This window comes from Oncorhynchus masou, unplaced genomic scaffold, assembly GCF_036934945.1.
Source record: "Oncorhynchus masou masou isolate Uvic2021 unplaced genomic scaffold, UVic_Omas_1.1 unplaced_scaffold_751, whole genome shotgun sequence".
NCBI lineage: Eukaryota > Metazoa > Chordata > Actinopteri > Salmoniformes > Salmonidae > Oncorhynchus > Oncorhynchus masou.
The window spans coordinates 306,388-328,208 of NW_027013971.1; the positions used below are offsets into that span (position 1 = coordinate 306,388).

The 21,821-nt window shown below is 44.5% G+C and overlaps 1 protein-coding gene and 1 pseudogene across 1 annotated transcript in view; one reads left to right on the forward strand and one right to left on the reverse strand.

Moving 5' to 3' along the window:
• Positions 1 to 8,682: 8,682 nt before the first annotated feature.
• LOC135537327 (protein SEC13 homolog) lies at positions 8,683 to 11,131 on the reverse strand (annotated as a pseudogene).
• Positions 11,132 to 14,809: 3,678 nt separating this feature from the next.
• The window catches only part of LOC135537329 (cullin-associated NEDD8-dissociated protein 1-like), a 46,980-nt gene continuing 39,968 nt past the window's right edge, over positions 14,810 to 21,821 (forward strand). The window contains 5 exon segments of the mRNA XM_064963530.1: positions 14,810 to 14,977; positions 17,094 to 17,237; positions 18,498 to 18,652; positions 19,016 to 19,139; positions 19,397 to 19,653. Of these exon segments, the coding sequence (XP_064819602.1) occupies positions 14,910 to 14,977; positions 17,094 to 17,237; positions 18,498 to 18,652; positions 19,016 to 19,139; positions 19,397 to 19,653 (748 nt within the window). The 5' untranslated portion in view covers positions 14,810 to 14,909.

Consider the following 21,821-nt stretch of genomic DNA (forward strand, 5'->3'; position numbering starts at 1 on the left):
GTGATGGTGGTGGTAGAGGTGATGATCATGTTGAGAGTGATGGTGGTGGTAGAGGTGATGATGATGTTAAGAGTGATGGTGGTGGTAGAGGTGATGGTGGTGGTAGAGGTGATGATGATGTTGAGAGTGATGGTGGTGGTAGAGGTGATGGTGGTGGTAGAGGTGGTGATGATGTTGAGAGTGATGGTGGTGGTAGAGGTGATGATGGTGGTAGAGGTGATGGTGGTGGTAGAGGTGATGATGATGTTGAGAGTGATGGTGGTGGTAGAGGTGATGATGGTGGTAGAGGTGATGGTGGTGGTAGAGGTGATGATGATGTTGAGAGTGATGGTGGTGGTAGAGGTGATGGTGGTGGTAGAGGTGATGATGATGTTGAGAGTGATGATGGGGGTAGAGGTGATGATGATGGTAGAGGTGATGATGATGGTGAGAGTGATGGTGGTGGTAGAGGTGATGATGGTGGTAGAGGTGATGGTGGTAGAGGTGATGATGATGGTGGTAGAGGTGATGATGATGGTGAGAGTGATTGTGGTGGTAGAGGTGATGATGGTGGTAGAGGTGATGATGGTAGAGGTGATGGTGGTGGTAGAGGTGATGGTGGTGGTAGAGGTGATGGTGGTGGTAGAGATGATGGTGGTAGAGGTGATGGTGGTAGAGGTGATGATGATGGTAGAGGTGATGGTGGTGGTAGAGATGATGGTGGTAGAGATGATGGTGGTGGTAGAGGTGATGGTGGTGGTAGAGGTGATGGTGGTGGTAGAGGTGATGGTGGTGGTAGAGGTGATGATGATGTTGAGAGTGATGGTGGTTGTAGAGGTGATGATGATGTTGAGAGTGATGGTGGTGGTATAGGTGATGGTGGTGGTAGAGATGATGATGGTGGTAGAGGTGATGATGATGGTGGTGGTAGAGGTGATGGTGGTGGTAGAGGTGATGATGATGTTGAGAGTGATGGTGGTGGTAGAGGTGATGATGATGTTGAGAGTGATGGTGGTGGTAGAGGTGATGATGATGTTGAGAGTGATGATGGTGGTAGAGGTGATGATGATGTTGAGAGTGATGGTGGTGGTAGAGGTGATGGTGGTGGTAGAGGTGATGATGATGTTGAGAGTGATGGTGGTGGTAGAGGTGATGGTGGTGGTAGAGGTGATGATGATGTTGAGAGTGATGGTGGTGGTAGAGGTGATGATGGTGGTAGAGGTGATGGTGGTGGTAGAGGTGATGATGATGTTGAGAGTGATGGTGGTGGTAGAGGTAATGATGATGTTGAGAGTGATGGTGGTGGTAGAGGTGATGGTGGTGGTAGAGGTGATGATGATGTTGAAAGTGATGGTGGTGGTAGAGGTGATGATGATGGTGAGAGCGATGGTGGTGGTAGAGGTGATGATGGTGGTAGAGGTGATGATGATGTTGAGAGTGATGGTGGTGGTAGAGGTGATGATGATGTTGAGAGTGATGGTGGTGGTAGAGGTGATGGTGGTGGTAGAGGTGATGATGATGTTGAGAGTGATGGTGGTGGTAGAGGTAATGATGATGTTGAGAGTGATGGTGGTGGTAGAGGTAATGATGATGTTGAGAGTGATGGTGGTGGTAGAGGTGATGATGATGTTGAGAGTGATGGTGGTGGTAGAGGTGATGATGATGGTGAGAGCGATGGTGGTGATGGTAAAACAAATAATAAGAAACAAATACATATTTTAGGAATTAAAGTGAGTTATACTTCTGTACTGCTTATGAAATTGGTTATGAAGACTTTAGTAAAGTGTTGCGTTAAATACAGCCTGACCTAATTACTTTGGCTCGTCATTCCCCAGGGAGCCTAGTTCATCGATGACTCCCCTTCCATCACACTCTGTTCTGGACTGTCACCTCCAGCTCCTTCCACCCCATGCCAGATCCTGTCTTCTCCAGATCATTCCACCCCATTCCGAATTTCTTTGGTTTCTGCTTTAAGCGCCCGCTTCTAGGTGTTTCTTTGGCACCTCTCTAGGTGTTTCTTTGGTACCTCTCGAGGTGTTTCTTTGGCACCTCTCTAGGTGTTTCTTTGGCACCTCTCTAGGTGTTTCTTTGGTACCTCTCTAGGTGTTTCTTTGGCACCTCTCTAGGTGTTTCTTTGGCACCTCTCTCGGTGTTGCTAGGTGTTTCTTTGGCACCTCTCTAGGTGTTTCTTTGGCACCTCTCTAGGTGTTTCCTTGGCACCTCTCTAGGTGTTTCTTTGGTACCTCTCTAGGTGTTGCTAGGTGTTTCTTTGGCACCTCTCTAGGTGTTTCTTTGGCACCTCTCTAGGTGTTCCCTTGGCACCTCTCTAGGTGTTTCTTTGGCACCTCTCTAGGTGTTTCTTTGGCACCTCTCTAGGTGTTTCTTTGGCACCTCTCTAGGTGTTGCTAGGTGTTTCTTTGGCACCTCTCTAGGTGTTCCCTTGGCACCTAACTAGGTGTTTCTTTGGCACCTCTCTAGGTGTTGCTAGGTGTTTCTTTGGCACCTCTCTAGGTGTTTCCTTGGCACCTCTCTAGGTGTTCCCTTGGCACCTCTCTAGGTGTTTCTTTGGTACCTCTCTAGGTGTTTCTTTGGCACCTCTCTAGGTGTTTCTTTGGCACCTCTCTAGGTGTTTCTTTGGCACCTCTCTAGGTGTTTCATTGGCACCTCTCTAGGTGTTGCTAGGTGTTTCTTTGGCACCTCTCTATGTGTTGCTAGGTGTTTCTTTGGCACCTCTCTAGGTGTTGCTAGGTGTTTCTTTGGCACCTCTCTAGGTGTTTCTTTAGCACCTCTCTAGGTGTTGCTAGGTGTTTCTTTGGCACCTATCTAGGTGTTGCTAGGTGTTTCTTTGGCAGCTCTCTAGGTGTTGCTAGGTGTTTCTTTGGCACCTCTCTAGGTGTTGCTAGGTGTTTCTTTGGCACCTATCTAGGTGTTGCTAGGTGTTTCTTTGGCAGCTCTCTAGGTGTTGCTAGGTGTTTCTTTGGCACCTCTCTAGGTGTTTCTTTGGCACATCTCTAGGTGTTTCTTTGGCACCTCTCTAGGTGTTCCTTGGTGTTTCTTTGGCACCTCTCTAGGTGTTTCTTTGGCACCTCTCTATGTGTTTCTTTGGTACCTCTCTAGGTGTTTCTTTGGCACCTCTCTAGGTGTTCCTAGGTGTTTCTTTGGCACCTCTCTAGGTGTTCCCTTGGCACCTCTGTAGGTGTTTCTTTGGCACCTCTCTAGGTGTTCCTAGGTGCTTCTTTGGCACTTCTCTAGGTGTTTCTTTGGCACCTCTCTAGGTGTTTCTTTGGCACCTCTCTAGGTGTTGCTAGGTGTTTCTTTGGCACCTCTCTAGGTGTTTCTTTGGCACCTCTCTAGGTGTTTCTTTGGCACCTCTCTAGGTGTTTCTTTGGCACCTCTCTAGGTGTTGCTAGGTGTTTCTTTGGCACCTCTCTAGGTGTTCCCTTGGCACCTAACTAGGTGTTTCTTTGGCACCTCTCTAGGTGTTGCTAGGTGTTTCTTTGGCACCTCTCTAGGTGTTTCCTTGGCACCTCTCTAGGTGTTCCCTTGGCACCTCTCTAGGTGTTTCTTTGGTACCTCTCTAGGTGTTTCTTTGGCACCTCTCTAGGTGTTTCTTTGGCACCTCTCTAGGTGTTTCTTTGGCACCTCTCTAGGTGTTTCATTGGCACCTCTCTAGGTGTTGCTAGGTGTTTCTTTGGCACCTCTCTATGTGTTGCTAGGTGTTTCTTTGGCACCTCTCTAGGTGTTGCTAGGTGTTTCTTTGGCACCTCTCTAGGTGTTTTTCTTTAGCACCTCTCTAGGTGTTGCTAGGTGTTTCTTTGGCACCTATCTAGGTGTTGCTAGGTGTTTCTTTGGCAGCTCTCTAGGTGTTGCTAGGTGTTTCTTTGGCACCTCTCTAGGTGTTGCTAGGTGTTTCTTTGGCACCTATCTAGGTGTTGCTAGGTGTTTCTTTGGCAGCTCTCTAGGTGTTGCTAGGTGTTTCTTTGGCACCTCTCTAGGTGTTTCTTTGGCACATCTCTAGGTGTTTCTTTGGCACCTCTCTAGGTGTTCCTTGGTGTTTCTTTGGCACCTCTCTAGGTGTTTCTTTGGCACCTCTCTATGTGTTTCTTTGGTACCTCTCTAGGTGTTTCTTTGGCACCTCTCTAGGTGTTCCTAGGTGTTTCTTTGGCACCTCTCTAGGTGTTCCCTTGGCACCTCTGTAGGTGTTTCTTTGGCACCTCTCTAGGTGTTCCTAGGTGCTTCTTTGGCACTTCTCTAGGTGTTCCCTTGGCACCTCTCTAGGTGTTTCTTTGCCACCTCTCTAGGTGTTTCTCTGGCACCTCTCTAGGTGTTCCCTTGCCACATCTCTAGGTGTTCCTTGGTGTTTCTTTGGCACATCTCTAGGTGTTCCTTGGTGTTTCTTTGGCACATCTCTAGGTGTTCCTTGTTGTGTCTTTGGCACATCTCTAGGTGTTTCTTTGGCACCTCTCTAGGTGTTCCTAGGTGTTCCTTTGGCACCTCTGTAGGTGTTTCTTTAGCACCTCTCCAGGTGTTTCTTTAGCACCTCTCTAGGTGTTTCTTTGGCACCTCTCTAGGTGTTTCTTTAGCACCTCTCTAGGTGTTCCTTGGTGTTTCTTTGGCACCTCTCTAGGTGTTCCTAGGTGTTTCTTTGGCACCTCTCTAGGTGTTCCTTGCTGTTTCTTTGGCACCTCTCTAGGTGTTTCTTTGGCACCTCTCTAGGTGTTTCTTTGGCACCTCTCTAGGTGTTTCTTTGGCACATCTCTAGGTGTTCCTTGGTGTTTCTTTGGCACCTCTCTAGGTGTTTCTTTAGTACCTCTCGAGGTGTTTCTTTGGCACCTCTCTAGGTGTTTCTTTGGCACCTCTCTAGGTGTTTCTTTGGCACCTCTCTAGGTGTTTCTTTGGCACCTCTCTAGGTGTTTCTTTGGCACCTCTCTAGGTGTTTCTTTGGCACATCTCTAGGTGTTCCTTGGTGTTTCTTTGGCACCTCTCTAGGTGTTTCTTTAGTACCTCTCGAGGTGTTTCTTTGGCACCTCTCTAGGTGTTTCTTTGGCACCTCTCTAGGTGTTTCTTTGGCACCTCTCTAGGTGTTTCTTTGGCACCTCTCTAGGTGTTCCTAGGTGTTTCTTTGGCACCTTTCTAGGTGTTCCCTTGGCACCTCTCTAGGTGTTTCTTTGGTACCTCTCTAGGTGTTACTTTGGCACCTCTCTAGGTGTTCCTAGGTGTTTCTTTGGCACCTCTCTAGGTGTTCCCTTGGCACCTCTGTAGGTGTTTCTTTGGCACCTCTCTAGGTGTTCCTAGGTGCTTCTTTGGCACCTCTCTAGGTGTTCCTTGGTGTTCCCTTGGCACCTCTCTAGGTGTTTCTTTGGCACCTCTCTAGGTGTTTCTTTGGCACCTCTCTAGGTGTTCCCTTGCCACATCTCTAGGTGTTCCTTGGTGTTTCTTTGGCACATCTCTAGGTGTTCCTTGGTGTTTCTTTGGCACATCTCTAGGTGTTCCTTGGTGTTTCTTTGGCACATCTCTAGGTGTTTCTTTGGCACCTCTCTAGGTGTTCCTAGGTGTTCCTTTGGCACCTCTGTAGGTGTTTCTTTAGCACCTCTCTAGGTGTTTCTTTAGCACCTCTCTAGGTGTTCCTTGGTGTTTCTTTGGCACCTCTCTAGGTGTTTCTTTGGCACCTCTCTAGGTGTTCCTAGGTGTTTCTTTGGCACCTCTCTAGGTGTTCCTTGGTGTTTCTTTGGCACCTCTCTAGGTGTTTCTTTGGCACCTCTCTAGGTGTTCCTTTGGCACCTCTCTAGGTGTTCCTTTGGCACCTCTCTAGGTGTTCCTTTGGCACCTCTCTAGGTGTTTCTTTGGCACCTCTCTAGGTGTTCCTTTGGCACCTCTCTAGGTGTGCCTTTGGCACCTCTCTAGGTGTTCCTTGGTGTTTCTTTGGCACCTCTCTAGGTGTTTCTTTGGCACCTCTCTAGGTGTTCCTTGGTGTTTCTTTGGCACCTCTCTAGGTGTTTCCTTGGTGCCCTCTTTTCCTTTTGCCTTTGGTGGTTTTAGCAGAGAACTTGCCTGGTGATGGTGGAGTGCCTTTCGGAGGATGTGGCCAATCTCCATCATCAGCTCCGGATCTCCTCATCCACAGAAACCTTGTTGGTGCACTCCCACAGGTCCATGTTGCTGACCTTGAGTGCGTTCCCGCCCGACTACATTGCTGACGCATCCCAGATCTTACAACGCTTGGATAGGTATTTTACATATCAGCTAACCACATCATATTATAGCAATCTGGTGCCTGACGGCACACTCTTTAACGTGGCACGCACTTTGTTTACTTTGATTACTGGAGTCAGGTGTGTATCAGCTGGGGTAATAGTGTGTCACCAATCAAGCCCCTGAGGACTGGAGTTTCTCATCCCTGTTAGGATCTGTTATAGACAAATATGGCCTTTGGCATGGAATAAATAGCCGAGCCAGAAGCGAGACAATCCACTCGCTGTTATTTTTCTGGTTCAATTGAAGTCAAATGAACTAAGCAGACCAAAGCTAGAGAGCCAACCCGTTAAGCTGACAGGAACTGGCAATTTTATTCCCCAATGGTAAACGTCCTGAGTGAACTATGTTCACTTATCCAACATCTTCCGCTGAGCAATATAGATTTTCCCTTTGAAGATCTGTTTTTAAAATCATTTTGAAAATATCAAAAATGTAACATTCTCGCTTTTCAACAATCAATTGGAAAATCTCAACAGTTTCATATATGACAAGCAAGTATAATCTTTGTCTGAGCAGGTTTAACGCTGTTTCCTGCCATGTAATATTCTAATTTCACCCTCCATTTGCATAATTGTGCATTAAACGAGTATCATTAAACAAACTAGTAAAAATAACACTTCGTTATTAATCATTTACTAACACCTTGAAGTTCAGGAGCTGCGGAAAGTGGAGTTTCATGACAACCATGCATGGACGACATCCCAAATGGCATACTATTCCCTATATAAAGGTTAAACCCTATTTGCGAAACAGGGTCAAAAACAATTCACTATATAGGGAATAGGGTTCTGGGTCTAGAGTAGTGCACTATATAGGGAATAGGACTCTGGTCTAAAGTAGTGCACTATATAGGGAATAGGGTTCTGGGTCTAAAGTAGTGCACTATATAGGGAATAGGGTTCTGGTCTAAAGTAGTGCACTATATAGGGAATAGGGTTCTGGGTCTAAAGTAGTGCACTATATAGGGAATAGGGTTCTGGTCTAAAGTAGTGCACTATATAGGGAATAGGGTTCTGGGTCTAAAGTAGTGCACTATATAGGGAATAGGGTTCTGGTCTAAAGTTGTGCACTATATAGGGAATAGGGTTCTGAGTCTAAAGTAGTGCACTATATAGGGAATAGGGTTCTGGTCTAAAGTAGTGCATTATATAGTGAATAGTGCTCTGCGTCTAAAGTAGTGCACTATATAGGGAATATGATTCTGGTCTAAAGTAGTGCACTATATATGGAATAGGGTGCCATTTGGGACTCATGCCCTGCGTTTTACTGAGCCAACAAACAAATTGGTAGTTAGCCCAGATCTGGGACTAGGCTAGGTGGTAGTTAGCCCAGATCTGGGACTAGGCTAGGTGGTAGTTAGCCCAGATCTGGGACTAGGCTAGGTGGTAGTTAGCCCAGATCTGGGACTAGGCTAGGTGGTAGTTAGCCCAGATCTGGGACTAGGTAGTAGCTATAACTGATCTGGGACTAGGCTTGGTGGTAGTTAGCCCAGATCTGGGACTAGGCTAGGTGGTAGTTAGCCCAGATCTGGGACTAGGTAGTAGCTATAACTGATCTGGGACTAGGCTTGGTGGTAGTTAGCCCAGATCTGGGACTAGGCTAGGTGGTAGTTAGCCCAGATCTGGGACTAGGCTAGGTGGTAGTTAGCCCAGATCTGGGACTAGGTAGTAGCTATAACTGATCTGGGACTAGGCTTGGTGGTAGTTAGCCCAGATCTGGGACTAGGCTAGGTGGTAGTTAGCCCAGATCTGGGACTAGGCTAGGTGGTAGTTAGCCCAGATCTGGGACTAGGCTTGGTGGTAGTTAGCCCAGATCTGGGACTAGGCTAGGTGGTAGTTAGCCCAGATCTGGGACTAGGCTAGGTGGTAGTTAGCCCAGATCTGGGACTAGGTAGTAGCTATAACTGATCTGGGACTAGGCTTGGTGGTAGTTAGCCCAGATCTGGGACTAGGCTAGGTGGTAGTTAGCCCAGATCTGGGACTAGGTAGTAGCTATAACTGATCTGGGACTAGGCTTGGTGGTAGTTAGCCCAGATCTGGGACTAGGCTAGGTGGTAGTTAGCCCAGATCTGGGACTAGGCTAGGTGGTAGTTAGCCCAGATCTGGGACTAGGTAGTAGCTATAACTGATCTGGGACTAGGCTTGGTGGTAGTTAGCCCAGATCTGGGACTAGGCTAGGTGGTAGTTAGCACAGATCTGGGACTAGGCTAGGTGGTAGTTAGCCCAGATCTGGGACTAGGCTAGGTGGTAGTTAGCCCAGATCTGGGACTAGGCTAGGTGGTAGTTAGCCCAGATCTGGGACTAGGCTAGGTGGTAGTTAGCCCAGATCTGGGACTAGGCTGGGTGGTAGTTAGCCCAGATCTGGGACTAGGCTAGGTGTTAGTTAGCCCAGATCTGAGACTAGGCTAGGTGGTAGTTAGCCCAGATCTGGGACTAGGCTAGGTGGTAGTTAGCCCAGATCTGGGACTAGGCTAGGTGGTAGTTCACTCGCTGCTCCATCTGTGATGGTTGATACGGCTCCCTGGACTTTGTTGACATCGCTGATGCAAGCCCACTGGCCGTCCATAGACTCCTTCCACAGAGTCACCTAGAGACAGGCAACGACAGTCACAATTAAAGACAAAATTAAAAAGGTTTATTTAGTGAAAGAGTAAACATTTCAACCCTGACCTGTGTGTGTGTGTGTGTGTGTGTGTGTGTGTGTGTGTGTGTGTGTGTGTGTGTGTGTGTGTGTGTGTGTGTGTGTGTGTGTGTGTGTGTGTGTGTGTGTGTGTGTGTGTGTGTGTGTGTGTGTGTGTGTGTGTGTGTGTGTGTGTGTGTGTGTTGACCTTGTTGTCCCCTCCGGATACAGCCAGGATGTTTCCGGTGACGGACCAGCTGACACGCCACATCGTTGAACTCGTGGAGCAGTTTATCCGTCCACTCGTTACCTGAAGGGTCGTCACACGTCCAGATGAAAACCGTCCTGCAGTCAGACAGCAAGAGAGAGTTTTTTGTTATGAGATAAATGTCTTAGCCACACTAGCAGACAAGACCACAACAAACAACTGTTTTATTTTAAACTGCCGTTCGCGTGGGTCCCAACAGACCTTACAAGATGATCGAATGTGGTTATGTGTCCAACTCCATTTAAATTCAGGAAGTGACATTTTGAGGGCGAAAACACCTCTAATTGTAAATAAAACGGCCACTTTTTCAAATTGTTGGAATTGACGGAATGAACTAAATTGGATTTGACCTTCAGCAGTTTGTTGGTCATATGAGATGAGCCTGAATCAAACACAAGACTGTTTTTCTCTGATAGTAGTAGAGACGTACCTGGGTAGTCCCTATGGAGGGAGCCCAACCTACATCTCTGACCCAATCACTGTGAGCCTCCAGCTTCTGGTCTTCCTTCCATTGGCCATTCTCCTCTCTAAGAAAGAAGACATACAAACCTGTCTGGCAGCCATTTTAGTAAAATTCTTCACTTAACATATTAACCTATTTAGTAACACTTTTCATGAAAGTGGCTCACGCTATTTCATCATGTTGTAAGTGAATATTTTCTTTAGTTTTATAGAACTATAACGGTGCTGTGCATTTAAACATTAACAGAGGAGACCCCCTTGACTTACTTCCAGAGCTTGACCAGGTTGTCACAGCCTCCTGAGACAAACCTCTTGGTGCAGTTGGGTTTCTGACCCGATGGCTGGTCTATCAGACCACCTGGCACCACCGTAGGAGCCCAGCTCACTGCATTTACAGCCAATCTGACAGGACAGAGGGAGTACATTGTGTTGTTACAACACACAGTCACATTGACAGACAGTTTAATAAAGAAAAAGCCCGTTTATACGACCACAACATGTCAAACAATTCAAATGTTGACTACTTTAGTCTGAAACATTCAGGTTTTATTCATACGAAGCGTTATGAGAATAGAAAGCTGTAGGGTTTTACGTCAGACCACACAGTGAAAAAGTACATTAATTTAAATCGTTAACGTTGTTCTCACTGTGTGTGCATTGCTGATCTTCTTCATGCCCCACTGTTGATCTCCTGGACACAGCCCTCAGCCGTGATATATTGGCCATATACCACAAACCCCCGAGGTGCCTTATTGCTGTTATAAACTGGTTACCAACATGATTATAACAGTAAATAGTATTTTTTTCTGTGGTATACGGTCTGTTATACCACAGCTTTCAGCCAGTAAGTATTCACCCGGTTTATAACAACCAATAACATACAACAAAATTCACAGATCTTTAACATCAAATCAAATTTTATTTGTCACATACACATGGTTAGCAGATATTAATGCGAGTGTAGCGAAATGCTTGTGCTTCTAGTTCCGACAATGCAGTAATATCTAACAAGTAATCTAACTAACAATTCCACAACTACTACCTTATACACACACAAGTGTAAAGGGATAAAGAATATGTACATACATATATATGAATGAGTGATGGTACAGAGCAGCATAGGCAAGATACAGTAGATGGTATCGAGTACAGTATATACATATGAGATGAGTATGTAAACAAAGTGGCATAGTTGAAGTGGCTAGTGATACATGTATTACATAAAGATGCAGTAGATGATATAGAGTACAGTATATACATGTACATACTGGTATATTTCCCAGAATACATTATTGCCTATTTTCTTTACAGTCCACAGAAATGCTTATTTTGCTTGCCTTTTAACCGAACCCCCTGAAGCACAGGGTCAGGGTCAGCCAAGGTTCCGTGCCCCTGGAGTAATTAAGGGTTACGTGGTTACAAGAGAGGCTCTTACCTGAAGAGTCGTGTCCAGTGTACTAGTACATTTTGTCCCAAGAACCGTTCCTCCTCCTTCCAGATGATCACCTTCCTGTCGCGGGAACACGAGGCCGGGATGTTGCCGTACATGGGGCTGAGCCCAGGCCACCTGCCACACAGGACCCTCGTGACTGCGGTCGAGAGAGAAAATTATAAAACACCAACATTTATACTTCCCTCCGTGTGAGTTTGAAAATGTGAAAAAAAAAGTTCCAACAATCACATGTTTTCCTACTACGCTGACCACATGGTAGAATATCTTCTCCTGGTGGGGGAAATAAATATATAACTAGGTTAAATAACTAATAAAAGATAAGAACTGTGATCAAAAGAACAACCACAATAGATCTGTAATCATTTCGGTCACACTTACCCTCTCAAATCCGCCACAAGGATCTGTTCTCCATTTTTGACATGGAAGATTCTTGACAGACCTGTCAGAAGAGCAGGTGGCCTGTCTGGTGCCGGAGTAATCCATCTGGGCATCATGCTTCTACACACAACAGACCGCGTCAGTACAGTTCAAAGGTCGCAGTCAAATCAAATCAGTCAAGGTGCAGTTCGTAATAGACGAGGCATAGCTAGATACAATCAATTCAGAGGATAGTTTTGTTGCATAACAGTCGAGTGAGGAAAAGCTTAATAAAGACATACAGGGCAGTGGAATTAACCTGATACACAACTCATTCAAAATCAAATCAATGACACTCAGTCAACTATCTTAGCTACACTGAACAAAAAAAATATAAAACGGAACATGTCATGTGTTTCATGAGCTGAAATAAACGATCTCAGAAATGTTCCATACTCACAAAAAAAGCTTATTTCTCTAAAATGTTGTTCACAAATTTTGTTGACATCCCTATTAATGAGCATTTCTCATTTGCTAAGATAATCCTTCCTCCTGACAAATGTGTCATATCAAGAAGCTGATTTAACAACGTGATCGTTACACAGGTGCACCTTGTGCTGGGGACAATAAAACGCCACTCTAAAAAGTGCAGTTTTGTCACACAACACAATACCACAGGTGTCTCAAGTTTTGAAGGAGCGTGCAATTGGCATGCTGACTGCAGGAATGTCCACCAGAGCTGTTGCCAGAGAATGAAATGTTAATTTCTCTACATCGTTTTAGACCGGCCTCACAACCGCAGACCACGCGTAACCATGCCAACCAATACACCTCCACATCTGGCTTCTTCACCTGCGGGTATCATCTGAGACAAACCTCCCGGACAGCTGATGAAACTGTATTTGGCTACTAACTGTACCCTGACTGATTTGATATGACTGCGACCTTTGAACTGTACTGACATGGTCTGTTCTGTCTTAAGCATGATGCCCAGATGGATTCATTCCTAGCATACACATAGCGTGGTCTTTTCTTTTTGAAGGTAAAGATCTGAAAAACCCGGAAGTCTTCATGTGGATCCAGCTCAAAGACAGTACAATATGAACACAGTACAATATGAAGATAGTACAATATGAAGATAGTACAATATGAAGATAGTACAATATGAAGACAGTACAATATGAAGATAGTACAATATGAAGATAGTACAATATAAAGATAGTACAATATGAAGATAATACAATATGAAGATATGAAGATAGTACAATATGAAGATAGTACAATATGAAGATAGTACAATGTGAAGATAGTACAATATGAAGATAGTACAATATGAAGACAGTACAATATGAAGATAATACAATATGAAGATATGAAGATAGTACAATATGAAGATAGTACAATATGAAGATATTACAATATGAAGATAGTACAATATGAAGATAGTACAATATGAAGATAGTACAATATGAAGATAATACAATATGAAGATAGTACAATATGAAGATAGTACAATATGAAGATAGTACAATATAAAGATAGTACAATATGAAGATAATACAATATGAAGATATGAAGATAGTACAATATGAAGATAGTACAATATGAAGATAGTACAATGTGAAGATAGTACAATATGAAGATAGTACAATATGAAGACAGTACAATATGAAGATAATACAATATGAAGATATGAAGATAGTACAATATGAAGATAGTACAATATGAAGATATTACAATATGAAGATAGTACAATATGAAGATAGTACAATATGAAGATAGTACAATATGAAGATAATACAATATGAAGATAGTACAATATGAAGATAGTACAATATGAAGATAGTACAATATGAAGATATGAAGATAGTACAATATGAAGATAGTACAATATGAAGATATTACAATATGAAGATAGTACAATATGAAGATAGTACAATATGAAGATAGTACAATATGAAGATAATACAATATGAAGACAGTACAATATGAAGACAGTACAATATGAACACAGTACAATATGAACACAGTACAATATGAAGATAGTACAATATGAAGACAGTACAATATGAACACAGTACAATATGAACACAGTACAATATGAAGATAGTACAATATGAAGATAGTACAATATGAACACAGTACAATATGAAGATAGTACAATATGAAGACAGTACAATATGAACACAGTACAATATGAACACAGTACAATATGAAGATAGTACAATATGAAGATATGAAGATAGTACAATATGAAGATAGTACAATATGAAGATAGTACAATGTGAAGACAGTACAATATGAAGATAGCACAATATGAAGATAATACAATATGAAGATAGTACAATGTGAAGACAGTACAATATGAAGATAGTACAATATGAAGATATGAAGATAGTACAATATGAAGACAGTACAATATGAAGATAGTAGAATATGAAGATAGTACAATATGAAAATATGAAGATAGTACAATATGAAGATAGTACAATATGAAAATATGAAGATAGTACAATATGAAGATAGTACAATATGAAGATAATACAATATGAAGATAGTACAATATGAAGACAGTACAATATGAAGATAATACAATATGAAGATAGTACAATATGAAGACAGTACAATATGAAGACAGTACAATATGAAGATAGTACAATATGAAGATAGGCATAAACTTTTCTACTTCAACTATTTGCACATTGTTATAACACTGTACATAGCCATAATATGACATTTGAAATGTCTCTATTCTTTAGAAACTTTTTTAATGATTGTAATGTTTACTGTTCATTTTTTTAAATTGTTTATTTCACTTTTGTTTCTTATCTATTTCAATTGCTTTGGCAAATGTTAACATATGCTTCCCATGCCAATAAAGCCCTTTGAATTGAACTGTTTCCACGATCACATTTGTAGGCGATGTCATGGCGCAACTCAGTCGCTCATGAATTATGTACAATATTTACACATTTTATGTACTAATAACGAGAGACTGGGTTGCATGGCGACGTTGGCGAAACTCATGCGTGGAATCAAGTCTTCGGGTCTAACGGTCGTCTCGCTACGAACTGCGCGTCTTTCGATATAAAGTTGTTTTTTGACGAAATTGAAAACGTGTCAGTTTGTCACTTTCACGAGGTTGGAGTGATAACATGTTCAACTACTTAAAACATTGGCTCGAATATAGATTGTGCCATTAGATTTCGAGAAAATGTACAACTTAAGGAAGAAAAACGTTTCTGATGCGCTGAGCGTTGGTTCCTGATTGGTTCCGCCAGGTGTCAGTATAAACTAGGAATTCATTCTCGACTCACTCGTAACACGGTCGTGCCTATTTATAACGAACCCTGAAAGTGTCATGTTTCTCAGTTTGTTCTTGTCCAAAGTTAGCTCGTCGCTATTGCCACCCTGTCTCTCGCCATGTTCTCCGGCTGAAACTTCTGCTCTACACTATTTTCAAAGTTATTCATTCAACTTTTATCATATATAAATTAACTGTAATTGGTAGTCAAGATGTCGAATATCTCCTACCATATCTCCAATCTGTTGGAGAAAATGACATCTACCGACAAAGACTTTCGGTAAGAAGGCCGAGTGTTTTGCGATGCATGTTTGCGTGTGGGATGACAGTAATAATGTGGGCTATCAACAATGACTGTCATTTTTTCGTGTGTGTCAAGTCTGCCACGAAGTATTTTTGACTACTTTTATTACTAATGACTTTAAAAACTGGCCTATAACGTATCTCACCTATTCAAATAATACGCTTAGTGTAGATTAGGCTATAATTACAAATTAAATGCATAACAATAATAACGTCAAGGTTATGATAAAATAAATTCTTACTCCTTTCACGAAAGTGGGTCCAACAATAATAATTATGACGTAATGCTATCTTCCAGAACCTCAAAATGACTTATCACTCACTGTACATTATGATAATTGAATGACAGGTGTGATAGTGAGAGCCATGAAAATAAGAGGTCACAATTCCAGTGGGTCAGAAGTTTACATTCACTAAGTTGACTGTGCCTTTAAACAGCTTGGAAAATTCCAGAAAATTATGTCACGGCTTTAAAAGCTTCTGATAGGCTAATTGACATCATTTGAGTCAATTGGAGGTGGACCTGTGGATGTATTTCAAGGCCTACCTTCAAGCTCAGTGCCTCTTAGCTTGACATCATGGGAAAATCAAAATAAATCAGCCAAGATGTCAGAAAATAAATTGTAGACCTCCACAAGTCTGGTTCATCCTTGGGAGCAATTTCCAAATGCCTGAAGGTACCACGTTCATCTGTACAAAGAATAGTATGCAAGTATAAACACCATGGGACCACGCAGCCGTCATACCGCTCAGGAAGTAGACGTGTTCTGTCTCCTAGAGATGAACGTACTTTGGTGCGAAAAGTGAAAATCCATCCCAGAACAACGTCAAAGTACCTTGTGAAGATGCTGGAGGAAACATACAAAATAATCTATATCCACAATACAACGAGTTCTATATTGACATAACCTGAAAGGCCGTTCAGCAAGGAAGAAGCCACTGCTCCAAAACCGCCCTAAAAAAGCCAGACTACGGTTTGCAACTGCACATGGAGACAAAGATCGTACTTTTTGGAGAAATGTCCTCTGGTCTGATGAAACAAAAATAGAACTGTTTGGTCATAATGAACATCGTTATGTTAGGAACCGAAGAATACCATTCCAACTGTGAAGCATGGGGGTGGCAGCATCATGTTGTGGGGGTGCTTTGCTGCAGGAGGGTCTGGTGCACTTCACAAAATAGATGGCATCATGAGGAAAGGAAAATGATGTGGATATATTGAAGCAACATCTCAAGACATCAGTCCGGAAGTTAAAGCTTGGTCACAAATGGATCTTCCAAATAGACATGGACCCCAATATATAATAATAATATAATAATATAATATATCCCATTTAGCAGACGCTTTTGTCCAAAGCGACTTACAAGTCGGCTGGGGCCACTACTTTTACATATGGGTGGCCCCAGCGGGAATCGAACCCACGACGCTTGGCGTTGCAAGCGCCATGCTCTACCGACTGAGCCACACAGGACATACTTCCAAAGTTGTGGCAAAATGGCTTAAGGACAGCAAGGTCAAGGCATTGGAGTGGCCATCACAAAGCCCTGACCTCAATCATATGGAAAATTTGTGGGCAGAACTGAAAAGGCGCTTGCGAGCAAAGAGGCCTACAAACCTGACTCAGGTACATCAGCTCTGTCAGGAGGAATGGGCCAAAATTCACCCAACTTATTGTGGGAAGCTTGTGGAATGCTACCCAAAACGTTTGACCCAAGTTAAACATTTTAAAGGCAAGGCTACCAAATACTAATTGAGTGTATGTAAACTTCTGACCCACAGGGAATGTGATGAAATAAATAAAAGCTGACATTTCACATTCTTAAAATAAGGTGGTGATCCTAACTGTCCTAAGAAAGGGAATTTTTACTCGGATTAAATGTCAGGAATTGTGAAAAACTGAGTTTAAATGTAATTTACTAAGGTGTATGTGAACTTCCAACTGCAATTGTATTTTATTGTTCATTTTGTGAGAACCAAAACAGATAGTGGACTCATTTCCTCCACGTTCATGGCCATAATAAAGTAATACTGTCTAAAATACAGGAGATAACTTTGTGTTAGTGGAATAACTGGACTCATCTTTTCCTCCAAGCTTCATGGCCACCAATGACCTGATGATGGAGCTTCAGAAGGATTCTATCAAGTTGGATGAAGACAGCGAGAAGAAGGTGGTCACCATGCTCCTGAAGCTACTGGAAGATAAGAATGGAGAGGTGCAGAATCTGGCTGTCAAGTGGTAGGCTAATGCTGGCCATGTCTCTTTATAATATCCATTGTGTTTTGTAAAGCGTTAAAATGCACAAGGCATCACCACTTGGGCTTCTGAGTGGCACGGCGGTCTAAGGCACTGCATCACAGTGCTAGAGGCCTCACTACAGACCCTGGTTCGATTCCAGGCTGTATCACAACAGGCCGCGATAGGCAGTCCCATAGGGCGGTTCACAATTGGCCCAGTGACGTCCGGGTTAGGGTTTGGCCGGGATAGGCCGTCATTGTAAATAAGAATTTGTTCTTTAACTGACTTGCCTATTTAAATAAAGGTTAAATAAAATCTCTTGTGTGTCACAAAGATATTTCAGATTTTTTTAAAGGTTTTAAAGTCACATGTTGATAGTGGGGGCGGCAGGGTGGCCTGGTGGTTAGAGTGTAGAGGTGGCAGGTAGCCTAGTGGTTAGAGTGTAGAGGAGGCAGGTAGCCTAGTGGTTAGAGTGTAGAGGTGGCAGGTAGCCTAGTGGTTAGAGTGTAGAGGTGGCAGGGCAGCCTAGTGGTTAGAGTGTAGAGGTGGCAGGGCAGCCTAGTGGTTAGAGTGTAGAGGAGGCAGGGTAGCCTAGTGGTTAGAGTGTAGAGGAGGCAGGGAGCCTAGTGGTTAGAGTGTAGAGGAGGCAGGGAGCCTAGTGGTGAGAGTGCAGAGGAGGCAGGGAGCCTAGTGGTAGAGTGTAGAGGTGGCAGGGTAGCCTAGTGGTAGAGTGTAGAGGTGGCAGGGTAGCCTAGTGGTTAGAGTGTAAGGGCGGCAGGGTAGCCTAGTGGTTAGAGTGTAGAGGCGGCAGGGTAGCCTAGTGGTTAGAGTGTAGAGGAGGCAGGGTAGCCTAGTGGTTAGAGTGTAGAGGTGGCAGGGTAGCCTAGTGGTTAGAGTGTAAAGGTGGCAGGTAGCCTAGTGGTTAGAGTGTAGAGGTGGCAGGGTAGCCTAGTGATTAGTGTGTAGAGGTGGCAGGTAGCCTAGTGGTTAGAGCGTTGGACTGGTAACCGAAAGGTTGCAAGTTCGATTCCCTGAGCTGACAAGGCACAAATCTGTCGTTCTGCCCCTGAACAGGCAGTTAACCCACTGTTCCTAGGCCGTCATTGAAAATAAGAATTTGTTCTTAACTGACTTGCCTAGTAAATTAAAGGTAAAAAATAAAATAGTTAAGTCTTTCTCAAGGAGCACTTGCAGATATAACAACTTTATTTTGTTTTTCAATCAGTTAGTTGGGTAATGCTTTGTGTCTCTCTGCTGCAGTCTGGGTCCCTTGGTGAGCAAGGTGAAAGAGTACCAGGTTGAGATCATGGTGGATACTCTCTGCTCTAACATGGTGTCAGACAAGGAACAACTCAGAGACATCTCCAGTATGGGTCTGAAGACAGTCATCGCTGAGCTGCCCCCATGCTCCGCAGGTACGAGTCTCTGTTGTTGTTGTACAAGCTACACTACAGTATTGGTTCTCCTCCTTGGAGGAGCTCTGAAATGGAAACTGTCCAATGAGAGTGTTTTATATTATGTCAGCTAACCATGTAGCGAATCGGATTGGTGAAAGCAATGACTGGAGGAAGTGTCCACCATTGTTAAATCCATGACAGGTGCCCAATCCCAAATGCACCCCTAAACCTTATAGGCATAGGTTTTAGGGCTTAGTGGTCCATTTGGGATTGAGCCAGGTAGTGTAGCCTACAAGTGCACCTCTTCGGTAAAAAGGGTAGAGAATCTGAATGCAGAAAATTATACAGTTCTAGAATTCCTCTTTTCCTTTGAGTTACCAGGTCAGAGCCTGACTGCCAACGTGTGTAAGAAGATCACATCTCAGCTGATAGGAGCCATGGGGAAACAGGAGGATGTTTCTGTTCAACTGGAGGCCTTGGACATCCTGTCGGACATGTTGGGAAGGTAAGTACTGCTTTTCTAGAGTGTAATAAACATTTATTTTTTTTTAAGCAGAAGACTCCATGACGACCAGTATTTATCTTATACAGATCTGGATCAAATACAGGTCAATTCTCGTATTGATGTGTTTTTGATTACATTTAGAGTTTTTGGACCATTGTACTTGGAAAATCAAGCACGGCTCAGATATTTGAAAGAATGTTACATAATGTTGTTTAAAAAAAAATCTGATCCTGTACCCTCTCTGTTCACCCCTATAGGTTGAGTGGTACGTTGATCAGCTTCCATGCCTCCATCCTGACCAGCCTGCTCCCCCAGCTGACCAGTCCCCGTATGGCTGTGAGGAAGAGGGCTATCATGGCCCTGGGTCACCTGGTGCCCAGCTGCAGCACAATTCTCTTCACCCAGCTCACTGAGCACCTGCTGGCTGAGCTGGGCCGAGGACAGCAGACCTCCACCACACGCACCTACATCCAGTGTCTGGCCACCGTCAGCCGCCAGGGAGGGCATCGAGTCGGTGAGGCAGCTAGCTAGCCTTAGCATGGGGTGAGGTGATGTTCAACGGGCAGGAGAGGGAAGGGTGAGGTGCTGTTCAACAGGGTACAGGGTAGGGTGAGGTGATGTTCAACAGGCAGGATAGGGTAGGGTGAGGTGATGTTCAACAGGCAGGAGAGGGTAGGGTGAGGCGCTGTTCAACAGGGTAAAGGGTAGGGTGAGGTGCTGTTCAACAGGGTAGATGGTATGGTGAGGTGATGTTCAACGGGGTAGAGAGTAGGGAGAGGTGCTGTTCAACAGAGTAGAGGGTAGGTTGATGTGCTGTTCAACAGGCAGGAGAGGGTAGGGTGAGGTGATGTTCAACAGGGTAGAGGGTAGGGCGAGGTGATGTTCAACAGGCAGGAGAGGGTAGGGTGAGGTGCTTTTCAACAGGGTAGAGGGTAAGGTGAGGTGCTGTTCAACAGGGTAGAGGGTAGGGTGAGATGCTGTTCAACAGGCAGTAGAGGGTAGCGTGAGGTGCTGTTCAACAGGGTAGAGGGTAGGGTGAGGTGATGTTCAACAGGGTAGAGGGTAGGGTGAGATGATGTTCAACAGGGTAGAGGGTAGGGTGAGGTGCTGTTCAACAGAGTAGAGGGTAGGGTGAGATGATGTTCAATAGGGTAGAGGGTAGGGTGAGGTGATGTTCAACAGGGTAGAGGGTAGGGTGAGATGATGTTCAACAGGGTAGAGGGTAGGGTGAGGTGCTGTTCAACAGAGTAGAGGGTAGGGTGAGATGATGTTCAACAGGCAGGATAGGTAGGGTGAGGTGCTGTTCAACAGGCAGGATAGGGTAGGGTGAGGTGATGTTCAACAGGCAGTAGAGGGTAGGGTGAGGTGCTGTTCAACAGGGTAGATGGCATGGTGAGGTGATGTTCAACAGGGTCGAGGGTAGGGTGAGGTGCTGTTCAACGGGGTAGAGGGTAGGGTGAGGTGCTGTTCAACAGAGTAGAGGGTAGGGTGAGATGATGTTCAACAGGCAGGAGAGGGTAGGGTGAGGTGATTTTCAACAGGGTAGAGGGTAGGGTGAGGTGATGTTCAATAGGGTAGAGGGTAGGGTGAGGTGATTTTCAACAGGGTAGAGGGTAGGGTGAGGTGATGTTCAACAGGCAGGATAGGGTAGGGTGAGGTGCTTTTCAACAGGGTAGAGGGTAAGGTGAGGTGCTGTTCAACAGGGTAGAGGGTAGGGTGAGATGATGTACAACAGGGTAGAGGGTAGGGTGAGATGATGTTCAATAGGGTAGGGGGTAGGATGAGGTGATGTTCAACAGGGTGGAGGGTAGGGTGAGGTGATGTTCAACAGAGTAGAGGGTAGGATGAGGTACTGTTCAACAGGCAGGATAGCTAGGGTGAGGTGCTGTTCAACAGGAAGGATAGGGTAGGGTGAGGCGATGTTCAACAGGCAGTAGAGGGTAGGGTGAGGTGCTGTTCAACAGGGTGGAGGGTAGGGTGAGGTGATGTTCAACAGGGTGGAGGGTAGGGTGAGGTGATGTTCAACAGGGTAGAGGGTAGGATGAGGTACTGTTCAACAGGCAGGATAGCTAGGGTGAGGTGCTGTTCAACAGGAAGGATAGGGTAGGGTGAGGCGATGTTCAACAGGCAGTAGAGGGTAGGGTGAGGTGCTGTTCAACAGGGTAGATGGCATGGTGAGGTGATGTTCAACATGGTCGAGGGTAGGGTGAGGTGATGTTCAACGGGGTAGAGGGTAGGGTGAGGTGCTGTTCAACAGGGTAGATGGTATGGTGAGGTGATGTTCAACGGGGTAGAGGGTAGGGTGAGGTGCTGTTCAACAGAGTAGAGGGTAGGTTGATGTGCTGTTCAACATGGTAGAGGGTAGGGTGAGGTGATTTTCAACAGGGTAGAGAGTAGGGTGAGGTGATGTTCAACGGGGTAGAGGGTAGGGTGAGGTGCTGTTCAACGGGGTAGAGGGTAGGGTGAGGTGATGTTCAACGGGGTAGAGGGTAGGGTGAGGTGATGTTCAACAGGGTAGAGGGTAGGGTGAGGTGATGTTCAACAGGGTAGAGGGTAGGGTGAGGTGATGTTCAACAGGCAGGATAGGGTAGGGTGAGGTGATGTTCAACAGGCAGGAGAGGGTAGGGTGAGGTGCTGTTCAACAGGGTAAAGGGTAGGGTGAGGTGCTGTTCAACAGGGTAG